This window comes from Silene latifolia, chromosome 3 (genome assembly GCF_048544455.1).
Source record: "Silene latifolia isolate original U9 population chromosome 3, ASM4854445v1, whole genome shotgun sequence".
Lineage (NCBI taxonomy): Eukaryota > Viridiplantae > Streptophyta > Magnoliopsida > Caryophyllales > Caryophyllaceae > Silene > Silene latifolia.
In genome coordinates, this window is record NC_133528.1 from 114,125,299 (window position 1) to 114,144,358 (window position 19,060).

The following is a 19,060-nucleotide window of genomic DNA, read 5'->3' on the forward strand; positions in this document are numbered from 1 at the left end:
CCTACTATTTGTCCTGCTACCCTTACCCTTACCCCCTTCCTCCTTTTCTACCTTATTCCTCTCCCTCTCCCCCACGCCCGCCTCTTACCCTCTCTCCTTTCTCTGTAACATTGACGCCTCATCCTCCTCCGCCTTTTTATCAGCCTCCTTATCCCTTTTCCTATTCGTCCTCCCCCTTTTATTACTGTGGCTCCCTGCCTTCCCTTGTGTCTCCTCAGCCATTTTTCCTATGCTTCTTCTAAGAAAATGACATTTTGATTAAGATTGTCTCGACTAACTAATAATTTAGTGAACTATCTTGGTCTGTAAGCTGCATACTATATTCTTGTTCCTCCTCCCTTCCTCGTACCATAGTTGGTTGTACCGTGCGCAAAAGCGCGCGATCCCCTAAGATATTTTAACCTTCAGTCCATCTCATTGAAGACGACCACTATCCGTTACAAGCTAAAGACGGATAGTGGGTCCCTCACAAAATGCAAGTGGGTGGGCAAATGGGGGTATCCATTTTCCCCCACTTGCACTATCCATTTGCATTTTGTGAGAGGGTACTATCCGTCCTCACCTTGTGACGAATAGTGTCCGTCTTCAATGGAAATTTGTGTTTTAACCTTTGACGTTTCATGTATGCTAACGTATTTTATTTGGTTTGGTTGTCTCTACATGTTGAGTGTCGATCATAATAAAACTCTTGTTGTTATATTGTTTTTATGGTTGAATTGATTGCAAACAAAATGACAATCCTTCGTAAATATTTCGTATTTAACTTTGCTAAGAGCATGAATATCCGAATAGAACTACGCCTTTTACTTGGATGATTAATTGTTAAGAAACACAATTACATGGAATAGTTAAAACTTAGTATCTACACACACCGCCCAAATAAATATTCTTTAACACGGTTTTTGAGACACGGATATTTTTTAACACGATTTTTCAGGAAGTTCTAAACAATTTCCTTCAAAACATAGGTTAATTTACATACACCGCCCAAATAAACTTGTTTTAGATATACAGTTTAGTACAAAACGTTACTTCTCAATGAAAATGTACAATAAGTTTAGAATATTGTATTTTTTAGGTCTTGTTTATTTATCAATGTTGATGCATCTTAGCTTCAAACACCGCAACATATATTCACTAATCAATATAGACGCTCCTTTTGGTATTCTGAGAAGAAAGCTAATACTAATATGGAGTTACTATGTACACTTCGAAAAATTCCCACTAATATATGAGTATACAACAGTCCGAGAGCGTAGAGCATGTTTCGGAGTGTCAATAAATGCTCCCACAAATAATAAGATCAGACATCGCAAAATGATCACTTCCCTCTTTGTTCTCAGAAAAAAAGATATTACATGATTTATCTTTACAAAAACAAAAGATGGCCAGGTGAAAGCCGAGTTCGCTTGAGAAGAAATATTATTAGGGGCATTGACTGCAAGCAAGCCTTCGTTGTTGTTTCTTCTGGCATTGTAAATGGTAAGATTTGGCCTTGTCTCTCAACTCCTCAAACGTTGTCTTAGTTTCGACATCAAAACTTCCTGCAAACTGGCGAGCAAACATAGATCATACCCATTGGCATAACAAAAAGTATTTGAAGAATTAGTTTACTTGCAAAATTTAGCAACATTGGCACATTTAAGTCATTAATCATAATTCAAGCCTATCAGCATCGATTCGATAATTGCTCTTGTGGCTCCATTTACAGTAAAAAGAATGTACCCTAGTTGGTAGTTCGGTTTTCATAGCGAGTTTACTGAATGTACCTGATGAACACTAAATGCAAAGCGAACTCCTTGAACGATTATTTCTTCTTCCTCCGGACCACCACCGACTATTTCAAGTTCTGCTAATACTCTTTTCATGTACTTCATGCCTAGTTAAACTGATGCTAGCTTGATCTGTTAAAGATTTAAAGAACTCGCATTAATACTAAACTGTATAGAATAATATCCACTGCAGACTTGCAGAGTCCACACAATTTTGGAGCTGGTAGTACCAATCATATAAATCATAATTGAGTGGGTCCGCAAACTGATCTACTTTCAATATGCTGGAACTCATATACAGTTTCAGCTATCAAACAGTCATGCATACTTCATTTATCGCAGGTCAAATTGAACAGAAGACCTCGAGACTATCTAAGGCAATATGGAGTACATATGGATTACAGTAACATGGTTTACCAACTTCAGGCGAAAATTTAGGTCTAGCTCTCTCTGAATGTTTAACATCCTTCTAATCCCATAATAAAGGCTTAAATCGAATTTTAGAGACACTAAAACTACCTAACAACCTGAGCATGGTTCTAGCATAACCCACAACATTTTGTCCTACTCCCTTTTTATTCCTAAAAAATGGATCTAGGAACTTTCAAGAGCTTGGTTTCTTTAGTAAATGAATTACATGTTTTTCCTGAGTTGGGGAGAAACTTTAGGTCCAACTATCCCATCTAACATTCCGCAACCCAGATTCAACCCAACGCAACTTATATAAAAACTAAACTACCAGACAAACTGAACATGGCCTTATCAATGACCCATTTCTTCCATCCTAATAATTTTATATCTTAGTATCTTCCGGTCTCCTTTCTTTTGAGTTCCACACATCCGGTCTCCAACTATCTCATCTAACATAATAGAGAAGTACACGATACATAAAAATATAGTACTACCAATATTAGCACAGATGAACAACTTGACAAAGGTTCGTGTCAGAAACACCAAAAATCAAGTACAAACGCTCTCTCTCTCTACCATCCTCCGTCTCCCCTCTTCCACCCTATCATCCTCTAAATCTGAACAAAACCAAATAAAGAGTCTTTCTTCCTCCCTCCCTCCCTCCCTCCAGTCTTTCTCCTTCTCAAACTAAGCAAAACCAAGAAAAACCCGCTTCTCCCCTGCCTTGCGATTCTGTGATGATATAATAGGTATGCAACTAATTCCACATATGCAAGAATCACACAAGCGAGGGCAATCTGAACACTAAAAAGAAAAAAAGAAAAAAAAATCGCCACTCATTCCCTCCCAGCGTCCCAGCCTCTCCCACTATCCGCACTAGCCTCAAAACATTCCCACTATCAAACTTTGAGATCATAATCTTCCGGAACTAAAACCTTTAAAAATTTAAGAAAATGGACATAAACAAATACAACTCTAATTTCAGCAAGTGAGTTCAATCTCTTAAGATAAAATAACAATCAACCTATAGTCGTCGAAAACTAAAGTCGGAGAAATTCAAACAAAGGTAAATAGACATAAAGCAACTCTAATTCCAGCAAATTTCGCTCAATTATACTATTTAAAGACATTTCATTCATAATCGTTAATAAATAAAATCACAAACCAAATTTATAGCAAAGAGAGATGGGCAAAAAAAACCTTAACTCGAGTATGTTAATCCCAATGTCAACAATAAACAAATCACATGTCTTGAAACGCTGCGTTTTCAGTATGCAATTTTACTTCTTCGGTTTTTCATTTTTCCACCATAACCCACCTAACTCCTTATTCTATGTTCATACCATACCGCTCCCCTACCTCCTGCTTCCCTTTCCTCTTCCTTTATTACACTTTCCCTTTGTTTTCTTTCTTAAAATGACTACCTGCTATTCAGATTATTAGTAGGTGGCTAGGTACCCTACCTTTGCTTCTAAGTACAATCTTCATTAAGCAGGTGGAAAAGTTCTTACTCTTAAACTTCAAGTGGGAATGTAAAATAAAATTCTTGTGTAAAAGCTAAATGAGAAAGAATTGTACTTACCCACAAAACCAGTATAATACCCTATGCACGCCTCTTGTCTATACGAAAGTCTTTAACCTGCACATATATAAGGATTGTTTAAACATACTATTCTAACTCAAGTGCTCTACATACGCAATGAAAGATGATAGGGGTACCTTACGCAAAGAAATTAACCTGAGTGAGGTTGGCGAAAGATATGGCTATTTGAAAGTCTTGGAGCACTCTGTGACCACTGGTATCGATTTCAAACAGCCTTCCAAATTCATTGGCCTCTTTAAGATGTTGCCTTAAGAGGTTTATCGGACTAAAGTCCCTTTTGCTCTTGCTTCCGAAAGGCCATTTAGTGCTGCCTTCATCATGGGTCAGAGCTCTGATTTGCTCTTCAGATGCCCTGATTATTATTCCCTCCCTTTGTTGGGAGAAAATCCTCTGGAGTCTGTCACCTGATGTCTGATATATCAAACGAAAAACACAACATGAATATCTGCACATTTCTCTATGCATCATACCAATTATATTCATAATGAAACAAATAAGACCGTCTTAAGCCGTGAGATGACCCTTTGATTTGTTAAACACACGCTTTTTACTATCAAAAGTGAGGTGTCTAACAAACAAAAGAACTGTTGTACAGTCAGCAGACTAACCTACAACTGAAATACTAAAGATGTCACACAGAGGACAAAAGAAAGTGATACAGTTCAAGCGACTAAGCCATTCCTTGGATACGTCAATATGATTAACATGTGGAACCTAAGATCAACAATAAAAGGTACTATGTTTAAAAACAGTGCAGAATGACGATATCACGACACTGAAATCAGAAATAAAAGTATTAGGCCCCAGAGGACTATTACATCACGACTGTGGGGATAAGGAACACAATATATACAAACTTCTTGCGATTGAAAATAGTGACAACGACAAAGTGACATTTAGAGTGACCATGTTTACTGATCTTGGAAGTGGAAAGTTCAATAGCCTGCTATGGCCAAAAACAAAGAGGGAGAGACTTCATCTCAACTTCCGCCATACTAATAAATATTACCCTTAAGTCCTTAACACCTTTAAACTAACTACTTCTCTTCATGGATTGACTAAATTCAAATTTCCTGATGCGAAATCTATCTTCTTGTTTTTGTTGTAAAATGTCATTTGTAAATGTGATCATTACTAACAGTGACCCGGCCCCAACTCTTTCGCCGACTTCTACTTTCAACCATATGTTATAGTGCTGGTTTATTCTTATACACGCCACAAAGAGACACAAAGTGAAATAGTTATGTAAAAAGTAATCATAAACCACTGCAACAATCCCCTCGCACATCCTAATTCTCTCACAAATGATCCAGTATACTACGTCTGATAGCCTGATATGGAGGTAGAAGCAAGCCGTTAACATAACAACTCTTTATTCATGTCATTAGGTAAAGTAATTTCCATACAGAAAGCTATTATTATCCAGAATATAGAATGAAACTTCCATCACCAATCCAAGCAAGTTAGAGACGAACTATTTACGAATAATTCTCTTCAGAGAATTAGTAATTAGATTAAAATACATTGTACCTCTCAAGGGATTAGTGATGAGATTAAGATATACTCCCTCCGTCTCGGTCATTTGTTTACCTTTAGTTTTGGCATAAAAACCAAGGAAAGAGGAGGATGTCAATTATTAGATAATCTCCTCATTGAGGCCTGAGAGTAACTACCCAACTTTACTACCCAAACTCTTTTTTTTGCTATGCAAGTTTTCACAAACCATGAAGGTAGCCCCCTTAATCTAACTTAGCATGTCTCAAAATAGACAAAAACCTCTTTCTCTTTAGAGGTATAGATACTTAAAATAAACACTCAAATAAAAAAAAATTGACAACCAAAGCCAGTCTGCTCACCTTTCTCCAAATACTTGTCTTTAATTTCAATCCATTGATGGTCAGCCTCAAATGACCAACAACTGCAGTAAGTCCGTGAAAAGTATACATTAAAGAAGGATCTCAATATACAAATAACAATTGCTATTGGGGAACTTTAGCTCAATTTAATTAATCTTACATTACTGAGATAATTAGTTAAATGGAATTGGATAGAAAATTTTGAAAACGACGCACCTGGGATTAATCAAACACATGCTCAGGTGAGTTATTTCTTGTAGGATTACCATTATGCTAACGGTATTAATGAACAATGATTTTCAACCTGAACAACATCTTAACATTAGTATACCAGCAATACTGAAGTACATGATCCATCTTTCTATTCTATATTCACATTTGTGCTGCTTCTACCTTAACTTTGAGGGGTTTCTAATTTTCTACGTCCATTATTTCCAATCTCTATTTTATTAGTTGTATTATTTGGGGAGAATTGGGTCATGTAAAAAGGCATTCATATCCAAGTGATTCGAAAATTCACCTCTGAGTAAGGGGATTCAGTGACCGCAAGCAAGTGCCGACTCTTCACATCCTGAAAAATAACAAAAGAAACAATGAGCAAGTAGCATCCGTGTAAACTCGTAACTGTCAATTGCTTCACATTGACAAAATATTAAACTTCTATATACCTAGAAGTTGAGCTACCCCATATGTTGGTACCGCCCTTGCCTGTGCCTGTTGGATCTCCTCCTTGGATTATGAAAAGACTAATTGGATGCAATAATCTTAATGTTTCGATGAAATATGATCGCATCATAGTACCCACTGACACACAGAGCCAGGAGGTTATGTAGAAAGACAGACAATCGATCACTGAAAGGATAACAAGCATTTCACAGTTGGAATCATACATCTGCTAGTGATTTTACGTTTTCTCCCTGCTATTAGTCTATTACATCAAACATAAGATCGACAGCAATTGCAGTCCCACAATCCTAAGCTCCTCTTTCTCCAGAAATTTTCAGAGTAACAGGCCCTAATTGGATGCAAAAATTCACAAAAGCTTAAACTAAAAAAAAGTGTGTGCATCACATGAAATTCAAGGATTTTGGGCAAGTATAAAGGCACAGAATGATACAGATAACTCATGCCATATGCATATGTCGACTCAAATCAAATGTTCATAATAATTAAATCACTGTAATTCGATTTGAATTATATCAAAGTAATTGGTAATTATTGTTTTTTTTTCACAATGACAAACTGCAACTCATACCCAGGAAACAAGCAAATTAAAGGCCAGATCACAAATGTTAAGAAAAAGTTACCGTATATCCTCCTAATTTCAGTGCGATACCATAAATCCGATTTCCTTCCTCCAATTCGCGGATGACGCCATTCATCAACGCCAGTAGTTCTCCAAGATGATATGGCATGGCGTTAATTGCGGCGCCATTAGCTGCTTTCGTTCGCTTTTTTTATCAGACATAGATGAAATTAGGGTTATGGTTTGAGAGAGCTGAATTAACTTGTAAATTACAAGAACTATAAAAGTGAGAAAATTAACTAAAGATTAAAATAGAGAAATATTGAGGGAGAAAGGAAGAAGGTGGAGTGATAATGGTAATGGAAAAAGTGTAGTCTAGATGAACCGACCGCTCAATTAAAACCATTCGATTGAAAATAATCAGGAAATAGGGATATGAAAGGAATCACCATGTGAGGAGAGTGAGAGTTGGGAGCAGGTAATATGTGGGTGAGAATTGAAACAATAGGGTAATTGGAGGCAGGAATTGTGCGGTCGATGAGAAATGATGAGAGAATAGAGGGTAGAGATTGAAGGTGTTATTGGACTGAAGCTTGAGGAGGGGTGCCAAGGCCCAATACATACCCGCACCAACCCGCTAAATAAGCCCCAGACCCGCCCGTCAGGAGTTCAACTATTCATTGTTCATGGGATTAGTTAAGGGGAGGAAGCCCACTAAAAAAACGAAAATACCCAGCCCAACACAAGCAAGGTGGCACTATTCATTGTGGGAGTTACTATTCATTAGTGAATAGTAACATGGGGGATAGACATTTAGTATAAGGTGAAAGATACTGTGTACAGAGGAGTTAACACTAAATTAAGGATTTAAACTATCTTTTTCCAGTTAAGGACCTAAACTATGAAACAATACAGGTAAGTACCTAAGGCCATGTTCCATTACTTTTAACGCCAAATCTACTACAGCTCACAGTAAATAATACTCCCTCTCATCCAAACCAAAGGTAACACTTCTCCAATATATATGAAGAGTATTATATTAACCTTTGATTTTGATAAGAGGGAAAATTCTACAGATTTTTACTTTATAAAAAAAAAATCCTTTCCTCTCCTTTTCCCTCACCCTCAAGGTGTATATCCTATTAAAATAATTAAAGCAAGTTGTATACTGATCAAATTAATCCATATATACATCAATGTTCAATCCTTCGTATCTGATGATGAAAAAAAAGTATGAGTTTAGGATCAAGTTTAAGTATAGTATATAGATTTAACCAAGGATGTAAAAAAGACAACCAAAGGGTATGAGAGTTTGAGACTTCTATAGTAATGTTCAATTTGAGAGTTGGAGTCCATTTATAAGATGATGGAGGTAGAAAAGGCGTGTGGCCATAATAATATTGTAGGAAGTTGGGCGTGAGATAGAATGAAGTGCAAGGTCAATTTCGACAATATGACAATGTGTTTTTGTTCCGTTAAATATTTTGTTCAGGTGGTTGGCCAAAACACTTGGTTCGTTAAGGACTTTGTGGTGGTGGTGTCTGGTTTGTCAAAGTCATCGGTCGATGTAGGTTGTGAGCATCAATATGAGTCATCGACGAACTCTAGAAGATCGAAGCCAATAAGTAGTCATTCATTTTTAGTTAATCAAGCAAGACTCGAGGGTATTAAATATATATGGTGAATGCCGAATGGTTTGGTTGGTTAATCCTTTCATGTGGCTGGGTATTTCATTGGCATGGATGGCCGATGTTGGGCGTACCATGGGACAACGCGGAAGAGTTGCGTTGTGCGATTGGGTTGAACTGCCTAAAAAATGCAACAATTATGGTGTTTTGTGGAGCAGGAGAAGAAACAGGGGAGGGAATAAATATTGCAAAGAACATGCTGCATCTTTTTTAGGGTAAAATAATGATAAGGCGTCATTGGGTGACACTCAATCTCAGCGCCACTCTCTCAGATGTAGTAAGTGGGGACTCCTTCAATAAATGATGCATGTAAGAGGGTGACACCCAATCTCGGCGCCACCCGATAGCGCCCTATCATTAACCGATTCATAATACATTTAACTTAGTATTAACCTGAAAAAGAACAATCAACACCATGCTGCTCTTTGGAGAGTAATAATTATCACACCGATTGACCAAAATATAGGTATATATTCGCTATAAAATGCTTTCGAAGCAACAATTTCAAGATAAATATTCAAATTTTTTTTTTAACAATCTACACATACGAAGTATATGTTATATTCTCATTTTTGTTTTTCATTCCTTTATGTTTTATTCTCGGATAAGTTTTATTTTTAAATAAATTACACAGTATCTTACAATGCTAATTCTCATCTTACATTTTTTAAATTTTTCTTTCTCTTGATTGGTAATTACTCTACGACTTAGTAATATACTAAGTGTACTATAAATATATAGAGAAATAATGTAAACTGTATACAATTCGAATATCACCGAAATCTATTATCAAACTGTGACTTACGTTTCAATTTCATATCAAATACATAATAGACGCTAAAAATATATTGAACTGCCAAATATACAAAAAAAATATGTGGTTACTTTCTTTTTAATTTTCTAAATTGCAATTCATAAATGTTTATTGCGATCTATGTATGACTGGTTACTGCTTGTTTATGCACTGATTGTATATTTAAAATTGCAATAATTTTTCATACTTTTTTTTGTCAACGGTTATATTAACTATGGTCTATGAGGTATCTCATATGGGTTTAATTGAATATAAGGTACTCCTTAGTGTGATAAATAAGATTAAACTTAAGAGTTTGACCTTAAGATATAAAAACAACAACTAATTGAATATATATCGGTTGTAAAGTGATGCTCTTTTCTGAAACTTTGTGCATTAATTATTATAAATAAAGAGCAGGATAGAAAGGTAAAATAGAGACTTGAATTTGTTAATAGGTAATATTTAAAATAAACACAAATGAGTTATAATTTTAAATTTTTAATAAAACTAATCTAAAACTAATCGGGTTTAAGAGTAGTAGCCTACTATGCTATCTCTTAGAAATAAAATATTTATTTAGTTATACTTCAAGAATAAATATACATCTATTTTATACTCCATCATATAGGAAATTTTAATGATTCATATTGTCATATACACGCTATCAGATGTCTTTGTATTATCTAAGTTAAAATAGGTCTCTTATTAGTTTTACATAGATTCGTAAATATTATTGTTCATTTTTATTTATTATTTTACTCCCTTTGTCTTATTCTTTTGTTTGCCTTTTTTTTAAGTGTACTAATAGCAAATATATCAATGAGTTTCACAATGTTAGATACCGCTTAATTAATATTATGATTAACATAGCTGGACTTATTTATTTATTTATTCATTAACATAGCTGACTTCTACTACTATATCATAACAATGTAAACCATCGTTTACAACACGTTGTTCAACAAATTCTTAAGAAACTCAATATACATATTGTTAAAGATTATTCTAATTAGAGCCCCGTGCATCGTACGGGCTTTCCAACTAGTATGAAATAAAAATGAAAAATAAGGGTACCAAAGGAAATCTAAAATTAAGGAGTACCACGGAAATTTCCATAATTTTTAATTACTGATTTATTGCCACATCATCAAAACTTAACCTTCATTTAACGACCGTTACATTAGGGGTGCCATGGGCACAAAAATGGAATCTCAAGGATACCATAGACAGATTCTTAAAAACAGGGATATCATGGAAAATCTAACAAAATTAAGGGGTACCATGAAAAATTCTCGTTAAATAAAACACTCTAAAATAGAACGGAGGGAGTACTAGGTATGGTAAACTATTGATTCAATAAGTGGTACAGAGTTGTGAGATCCCTGAAAAAATCTCCCTTTTGAAAAATATGTAAATAATATGGAGTTGCCAGTAGGTTTTAAAAAAAAAACATACAAAAATATTTTAACGGAAAAGGCCCCTTTTGATCCCTGGTATGGGGACTGATCCGTCACTCCGGTCTGAACCAAAGATTGCGGATTCGGGGGTAAAGGTACGGCCAGGGAAGGTGTTAGGCACCCGGACCGCCCATCAAACTGACGGCCTCTACTATTTATTTGTAATATTATATATTTGACGAATTTAAGACAGAAAAAAGAAAGTTAGTAACAAACGTTATACAATTATATTTACAAGACAAATTAATAGGTTAGTTTATACAATAAATAGAGAAAATAAATAAAAGCAAAATAAAAAGAAAGAGTAAAGAAAAAACTTATTTGATGTCGGTACCCTCAGGCCTATCTGGATGTTTGACTATTAATGAATCTTGACTTTGTCGTTAATTATTGGCTCTTATGCGCTTATATGGAACTGGGATGATTTGATGTAAGGTTTGATCTGAAACCGGGATTGTATATTTGAGACAGTTGGGGATTGTATATTTGAGACAGTTGATTTGAACGAGTATGGAATTTCTGGATCTGATCTTTGAATATTTTGTTTCGTCGTTGGTTTAATGAGTTTCTGTCTGTCCCCCTATTTCGTGTGTATGTGCATGGTATTTAGTAAACTTGGATGGCTGGAGTTTCTATGGAAATAGAGTTTGGTAAAGATAGAACTTCTCTTATTTTTATCTCACCTGGTCTCCATATTTATTTGCTTGCTCACCAAGTCACAAACATCCCTATTTGCTTCATGATAAAGTTCTCATACACATGTGTCCGTATATGACTTAGATATTCAACTCTAATCCGGACTTATCATTTCACTAAATTCTTTATCTAATGCCCACGGACTTATAAATCCATCGCTCTTATTGGTTTTGGGCCAATAGCAAATTATCCCTATTCCCTATAAAAATATAGCTTTTGGATTTTATAAAAATGGTTAATAATATGAAACGGATCAAAACAGTTTGAATCGGAATATGGGCTTTTAGGTGGTGTTATGCCATTTTATGTGATTTATTGGAAAATAAGTGTAAAGAGTCATAAATTATTAACATTGTCAATTTTCATTTAGTCATTAAATTTGAGCCTCATCATCGGGTACCCATAAGGCTAGTAGACAACTTTGAGGTCAGAGGCGAAGCTCAGCTTTGGCCCAAAGGGCCATGGCCCGGGCTGCAATTCTGGAAAAAATCTGTACGTTTCTACAAATACAAAAAATTCCTTAACTTTCTCCCTACACTTGCGCAATATATCCAAGATTGAGAATGTAATATATGTAAACAAATCAATTACACAATAACTACCGTTATTGTGAATTATTTCTCTTTGTCTAAAAATGAATATTTCCTAAATTATATAAGATCATCTAATAAATTGGTTAAGAGAATAATAATCGTAATAATTGGTATTGTACGTGTTATTCCGTAATAGAAAACTGGTAAAATGCAAAAATAAAATAAAAAATCCCACAAAAAGGAGTCTCCATTGCTGTTGAATCAAAGTTGTGAGTTGTGGCTTCAGTGATTAGCTAGAGGTAATTCCTAATCTAATACTTCGTATGTTTTTTTAGTGCATCAGTTATCGTATACGATGTATTGCCTCTTGAAAAATGAAAATGATCACTTCTTTGTTACCGTAACTTTGCTGAAAATAGGTCGAAAACATCTTTGTTTGATTAGGTGAGAAACTAATACTGTAATAGGTTAGGGAGTTATGAAAACTTCAATGCGAAAAAACGGAGATGGATTGCTGGGGAGGTTGTAAGTTGATGGAGATGAAAAGGGGAGTACTAATTAGGTGAGAGTAATTTAGCCAAATTATTTTGCTGGGTGAATTTGCTTCTTTGATTTCTATAATTTTATCCGTTGGCTAGTTATAATCTAAGCATTAAGATGTAGTCAAAATTTGTACTATATGCTTATGGATTATTAGCCTAATAAAAATTTCGGCCCCACCTTAAATTTGGTCCGAGCTTCGTCCCTGTTTGAGGTGTCTACAGAAGCCCCCACTTTGACCGAGTCTGAGTAAGACGAAGGTCAAAGTAGTCCGGTCGGGACAGATAAAGGATAAGAAACGTACCTGGGCCTCTTATTTACCTGTCTGGAGTAGCTGAAATCTGGGACTAGCTTAGCAAAACCTTGTTTTACTAATTTGGAATGAAGCTGGAACTCGTGCAACTTACTAATCTGGAATGAAGCTGGAACTGGTGCAACGAAACTTTGTTTCGTTGTTCCGAAACTGGCATAGTGAAACTTTGTTTCACCGGTCTGGAACTGGTATAGCCAAACTTTGTTTAGCTTGTCTGGAACTGGCATGACAAAACTTTGTTTTGTCAATCTGGAATGGAGTTGGTAAAACTTTGTTTCACCATTCTGGAAACTGGCATGGCAAAACTTTGTTTCGCCGATCTGGAATCTGGTAAAGCAAAACTTTGTTTTGCTGGTCTGGAATCTGGAATAGCTAAACTTTGTTTCGCTGGTCTGGAATCTGGTTAAGTAAAACTTTGTTTCACTTAAGAATGAACCTGCAAAATTTGATTTCACAAGCTCGAATGCGTGTCAGGGCCCGCCGACCGAAGAATTCAAAATTTTATTTTGAAAAGGGATTAGAATGTAAAATTTTATTTTACAAACTAGGATGCAAAATTTTATTTCGCAAAAAGGTAAGTTCAAAAAAATTTATTTTAAGAACTCAAATGCATGTCAGGGCCTGCCGACCAATTAATTCAAAATTTTATTTTGAAAAAAGATGGATAAGATCGTAAAATTTTATTTTACAAACTTAGATGCGTGTCAGGGCCCGCCGACCGATAAATTTTAAAATTGCAAAATTTTATTTCGCAAAAAGGGCAAGTTCAGAAAATTTTATTTTAAGAACTCAAATGCATGTCAGGGCCTGCCGACCAATTGATTTAGAAATTGCAAAATTTTATTTTGCAAAAAAGGTAAGTTCAGAAAATTTTATTTTAAGAACTTAGATGCATGTCAGGGCCTGCCGACCAAGGAATTGAAAATTTTATTTTGAAAAAGGATGAATTTGAAAATCGTAATGTTTTACTAACAAAATAGGCTGGAATTAAAAAATAAAATTTGAACTTGTAAAATGAGTGAGGAACGTAAATTCATTTTTTAATCGGGATTTAAAAAAAAATCGTAACATATTATTTTGGAAATAATTTAGTGGACATTTAAGGGAAAATGACGTGCTCCTAACCCAAACTTGAAATGGACTTGCAGCTTGAATCACAATCACATGTTTCAGAATTGACTAATTGGGGCAAGACTTGTTTTCCCCAAATTACATGCTTTATTCTAGAATCATCCCATGACCAAATTTTCTCTGATCTCTCGATTGAAATTCCTCTATTGTCACTCAAATGAAGTTTCAAGCAACTAATTGTACCATCCTGATTTGGGACGAGATCAATCTTCTGAAGTTGTGCCGCCATACCCATCGCTAGATTGGCGATAAGATGGTCGATGACGGAGCGCCGTCGGGGCTGACATGGCCTTGATCCTCAGACGGACTTTGCATCTCGGATACTCATTTCATCGATCAAGTTTCCCTTCGTATTATGACTTCAGGTTTGTTCTTCCTGTTCTCTAATTAATTTTCTTAAATTCCACCATTGTTGCTCAACGAAGCTCCAATCATTCGTCACATTGTGATTGAATTATTTTGAATTTCTTTCGTTTGTTGTTGCCCATCAGAGAAAACGCCTATCAATTCGACTATCCTTAATATGGGATGAAATCGGTGCGGGTTGTACCATCATAGCTGTCATTTGATATCCAGAGTTCCAATCGACAACCGCAGAACAAATGGCGGAACGCCGTCGAAGTAAGTGCTTCATTTCTATTTTTTTTTGTCGATTGATTTCGAATTTTATGATCCTTAAATGATTATCTTCAAAATTTCCACTCTTGCTCAAGCGTTCTATCCTGATTTGGGATAGTAGCTGTGCCGTCCTAGCCTTCGTCTGAGCAATAGATGACGACGAGTTAACTGATGAAGGAGCACTGGTGATTGTCGATTCTGCTAGCTCCTGAGATAGAGTGAAATAAGCGGAGGTGTGCCACAATTTGAGCCCCGATTAGCGACCGGATGACTGCTAATGGAGCACAGTCGAAGTAAGTGCTTCTTTTTCTTTTTTGATTGATTTTGAAATTATGCCCCTTTTTATTACTCTTCGACTAAATCAAGTTGTGTGCTTGAATAGTGGACTGCATTCACATCCTTGGCTCCTGATGTGGGTTGCACCGGTTGGCGACGGTTGACTGTTGAAGGAGCACCGCCGGATTTTGTGCTTTGTGACCGGATTTCCATTCTTGGTATCAAGCTCCGTTTCGAATAGTAAGATTTTCCGTCTGAACTGATTTTTAACCGCCTCTCTTCTTTGTTTTATTTCTTTACTGGTCAAGTTGTATGCTTGATAATAAGATTGAACTGGTAGTTTTACTGGTCTTGCGAATCAAGTAGTGTGCTTGATAATAGGACTGAACTAATAGTGCGATTGCTACATGAATAATTTATGATATACTGTATGACGCAAGGAGTGTATGCTGATAATAGAAAAAAGTGCTTATGATGCATGCTGTAGAATGCTTATGATGTATGCTGTAGATAGACCTGGCAAAATCAACCCGACCCGTTTGACCCGACCCGAAAAGGATGACCCGAGACCCGAAATCGACCCGAATTGCTGAACCCAAATGACACCCGAAGCCCTAAGTGACCCGACCCGACCCGAAAATGACCCGAGCTTTCATGGACCCGTAACAGACCCGACTCGAAATGACCAATCCGAAACCACTCAACCCGAAAATGACCCGACGAAATATAACTTTAATTGACCCTAATAGACTTTAAATGTCTCTCTTCTCTTAATCTTTGACCCGAAAATGGTCTGACCCGAATTAACCCGACCCGCTTGACCCGAAATACACCCGACCAACAAACCCGAAATAGACCCGTAACCCGAAATGAACTGATCTGATCCGAACTAACCCGAAAATTTGAGAAACCCGAAATGACCCGACCCAAACTGGCCCGACCCGAACCCGACCCGGTTGACCCGTTTGCCAGGTCTAGCTGTAGAGTGCTTATGATTCTATTAATGCAAGATGCTAATGTACTTACGACAATGGAGACACACACTAGCTAATTGACAATGCATTCTCTTCCGTAAAATAGACAATAGACACATGACACACCGAATTACTAGTCCTGGTTTCTTTTCAAATTAAAACGTGCTATTGAGTATGATCTGGGCAAGGGACGGAGTACTCTAGTCCTAGCTGCTTAGGTGTTGTGCCTATCGAATTATCATCAAATTGTACGTCCTTACAATACTATTGGTCACGGTTGTCTTCTAAATTGTTAACACATGCATAATGACTTTTCCCTTAGGCCCTTCGTTTTGACTGAAATTCTTCTATTTAGATTCCCTGTGACACAATCCTCCAGAGGCTGCTTGTTGTGGTAGCCCCCTGTTTGTTTATTTTCTGGTGTGTTTGTTTTAGTGCCACACAGCAAATCTGTTTTTTAAAAAAGCATCTCTTTTTTTTTTTTCGACCTGGTGTGGGTCGTGATTGTGCCGTTTTTTTTCTTAATTTTTTTTTTTGCCTTGGATTTTGAGATTCATATTGTAAAATGAGTTTTGCCCTCTTTACAGTAACAAGCTCGGCTAATTACCCAAAACTAATACAATAGAAATAAAATACTTTTGTGACCGTATAAGTGTAGTGTACATCCACCGAATTCTTAGATGCTAAACGAGGGTGATAGATGGAGTGGAGTAGAAGGTTCTATGGTGTTAGAAGACACTGAAGATCTGTGTGTCTCTCTCACTCACCTAAATGAATGAAAGGATCGTTCCAAGGGTATGGAGACAATGTAACTGTGGAATTGACTCGTCTGAGAAATGAAAAAGTGACTAACATCTTGGACCGGCTTTTTTGTCTCTCTTTTTTTTTTACTGGAACTTTTTTTGTCTTTTTTTTTACTGGAACTTTATTTTGTCTTTTGAATTTTTGAGATTTTTGATACGGGATAAAATTGTAACTTTGGTTGGATTTTTTTTGTCTTGTGAATTTTTGAGACTTTTGACATCGGAGTTGATTGCAAATTTGACTGGAAATTTTGTTTACTTGTGAATTTTTTGAGTCTTTTGAGATTGTAGTTGTATCTATTTGAGATCATAACTTTTCTCTTTGAATATTTGAGAGTCTTGAAACTGGATTTGGATCTGTTTGAACTCGTATCGGTACTTAGACTCACATCTTAAGTTCATTCTAAGGGACTTGTGGTCACCTATCTTGTTTTAAGGGCATGGAGTGTGCGCTCCCGTATTTCACTTGGTAAGTTTGGGCACGGGTGTACTGGGAATATGGTTTTAATGTTTTTGAGCTAGTTTTTTAGCATCAATGGAAAGGGATAGGCAATTAGTATAACGGTTGATCATGTGAGTTTGTGCTCATCTAGTAGTCATTTGAGATATGAGAAATTGATTAATCTGGTAGATAGAGAGTTTTGCTCTTTTGGTAACCATACGGAAAATTGACGAACCTCTTTTGGTAACCATACGGAAAATTGACGAACCTGGTAGAAAGATGGAGTCTCCAAACCTATAGGTCACCTAGTTAGAGACACGGCGATCAAGGAATTATCACACCATAGGGATGGAAAAGATGGTCAAATGCATGCCCTAGTTCAGGCTTATTCTAAGAGGTCGACTGATCTAAACTAAAAAGATACGACCTAAAGTACTTCAAGTCTATTATACTAGTTAAGGGTAAAAAGTAGAACAAGTGACTAATAAAAAATGACATATGCTCTTTGTTTCATTTTTTATGCAACTCAAAAAGCACTAGGATGGTTGTATCTTAATTAGATACTTATGTAAACTAGTGTTTTTTTTAGGTAATGTCAGGAACACTCGTATGAGATTTTATGATTATAAGAGTGAATTCTCTTATTCTATTGACATGTTTGTTCTTATTCTTAGTTTTTTTTTTAATATATATATGCAACCAAGAAAGGACTTGGATGGTCCTAATTTAAGCAAATTTTGATGGAAACTACATGTGAGTTGGTATTGTCTAGTCTTCTTGTACCCTTCTTTTGTTCTCAAGCTAGAGTGGCTATTAAAATTAGGGATTTGTTTACTCCTCCCTATCCCAGATCATGACATCTTAGCTTTTAGAAAACGATTTTGTTTTTCTCTTTTATAGTAAACAAGAATGGACCTAATGCTATATGAGGTCTGAATACAAGTACCTATTGTTTTTTTTTTTAAAAAAAGGCTTAGTTGTTGTGCTATGCTATTACTATACTGTTCAGAATTATGTATATGAGTCTCACTGCCTAGGATGCATGTTTATTCATCTAATGATTAAATGGACTGAATGCTTGATCCACATAGGACTGATGCAACTACTTATTAGTTTTTTTTTTTTTTTTTTTTTTTTTTTTTTTTTTTTTTTGTACAGGACTGACGCAAGATGTGATTTGTGTAGATGTAAGTATTGCATGCCGTACTGATGAATCGAATGGTAATATGCAAACAGACGCAGAACATGTATGACGATATCCTATGAATGACACTGTATGTAGAAGCAAATCAGACCCTATTGTGACCTCCACGACCTGATGCGGGTGTTAGCTCTTAAAGACGGAATGCACACGCTGGACTTTCATTAAATGTGAAGCTTATATGGACACACCAACCAGTGTGTATTATTTCTTTTGTATTAGTTATGGCTATGTGGGATGTAAAACTATACTCAGATGCCAGAAGGAACCTAATGCCATATGCAGATGATGCAAGTATGCATGAGAACAGGTAAAAGTTGGACTTTCATATATACCCTACTGTTCTACACGAGCAAATAGAGGTGCATAAACATCAATTTTAACCAAGCTCTATTCATAACATAAACAATCAATGTAGGGTGCTGGCAATGCATGCTTCTAATGTCAGTTTTTTTTGTCATTTTTTTTTCATCTATGAGGTTAATTAGTGGCCATGACACAATGTTTACAAACGAGACATACATAAAACATGACCTAGACAAAGGATCTACGGGATCTATGGTTAGGTTTGTGGGTAAGAAAAAGTGACTCACAACATTAAAATACCACGAGGGTATCTCTCGCTTTTGTGCTCCCCCAGTCATATGGACCAGACGAGTTGCCAAAACGCGACGTCATGAGGTGGAAAATATGTGTAAGGCCTA

The 19,060-nt window shown here is 36.1% G+C and overlaps 1 protein-coding gene and 1 long non-coding RNA gene across 3 annotated transcripts; one reads left to right on the forward strand and one right to left on the reverse strand.

Annotated features, from left to right (window-relative positions):
* Window positions 1-1,204: 1,204 nt before the first annotated feature.
* LOC141647869 (vicilin Cor a 11.0101-like) lies at window positions 1,205-7,499 on the reverse strand. Of its 2 annotated transcripts, none has more exons than XM_074456231.1 (8): window positions 6,950-7,499; window positions 6,311-6,371; window positions 6,163-6,213; window positions 5,643-5,946; window positions 3,922-4,197; window positions 3,766-3,822; window positions 1,770-1,904; window positions 1,205-1,544 (listed from the first exon to the last, which is right to left on the reverse strand). In XM_074456231.1, exons 4-6 carry the CDS (start codon window positions 5,730-5,732, stop codon window positions 3,787-3,789), a joined length of 402 nt encoding a protein of 133 aa, XP_074312332.1. In that variant the 5' UTR covers window positions 5,733-5,946; window positions 6,163-6,213; window positions 6,311-6,371; window positions 6,950-7,499; the 3' UTR covers window positions 1,205-1,544; window positions 1,770-1,904; window positions 3,766-3,786. The 2 variants fall into 2 exon arrangements, with proteins under 2 accessions (XP_074312332.1, XP_074312331.1); XM_074456230.1 differs by having other exon boundaries at window positions 1,205-1,551.
* Window positions 7,500-14,062: 6,563 nt separating this feature from the next.
* On the forward strand, window positions 14,063-18,684 carry LOC141647870 (uncharacterized). The gene is made up of 5 exons (XR_012545882.1): window positions 14,063-14,407; window positions 14,534-14,663; window positions 14,756-14,953; window positions 15,043-15,176; window positions 18,314-18,684. It is a non-coding gene; the product is annotated as an uncharacterized LOC141647870 (long non-coding RNA).
* Window positions 18,685-19,060: the final 376 nt, after the last annotated feature.

Excerpts from the sequence above, each read along its gene's own strand:
- LOC141647869 (XM_074456231.1), bottom strand. The coding sequence starts at position 5,732 with ATGTATACTTTTCACGGACTTACTGCAGTTGTTGGTCATTTGAGGCTG. Across the intron at positions 4,198-5,642 it reads AGACAAGTATTTGGAGAAAG|ACATCAGGTGACAGACTCCA; the intron begins GTGAGCAGACTG and ends TTGATATATCAG. Across the intron at positions 3,823-3,921 it reads CTTTCGCCAACCTCACTCAG|GTTAAAGACTTTCGTATAGA; the intron begins GTTAATTTCTTT and ends ATATATGTGCAG.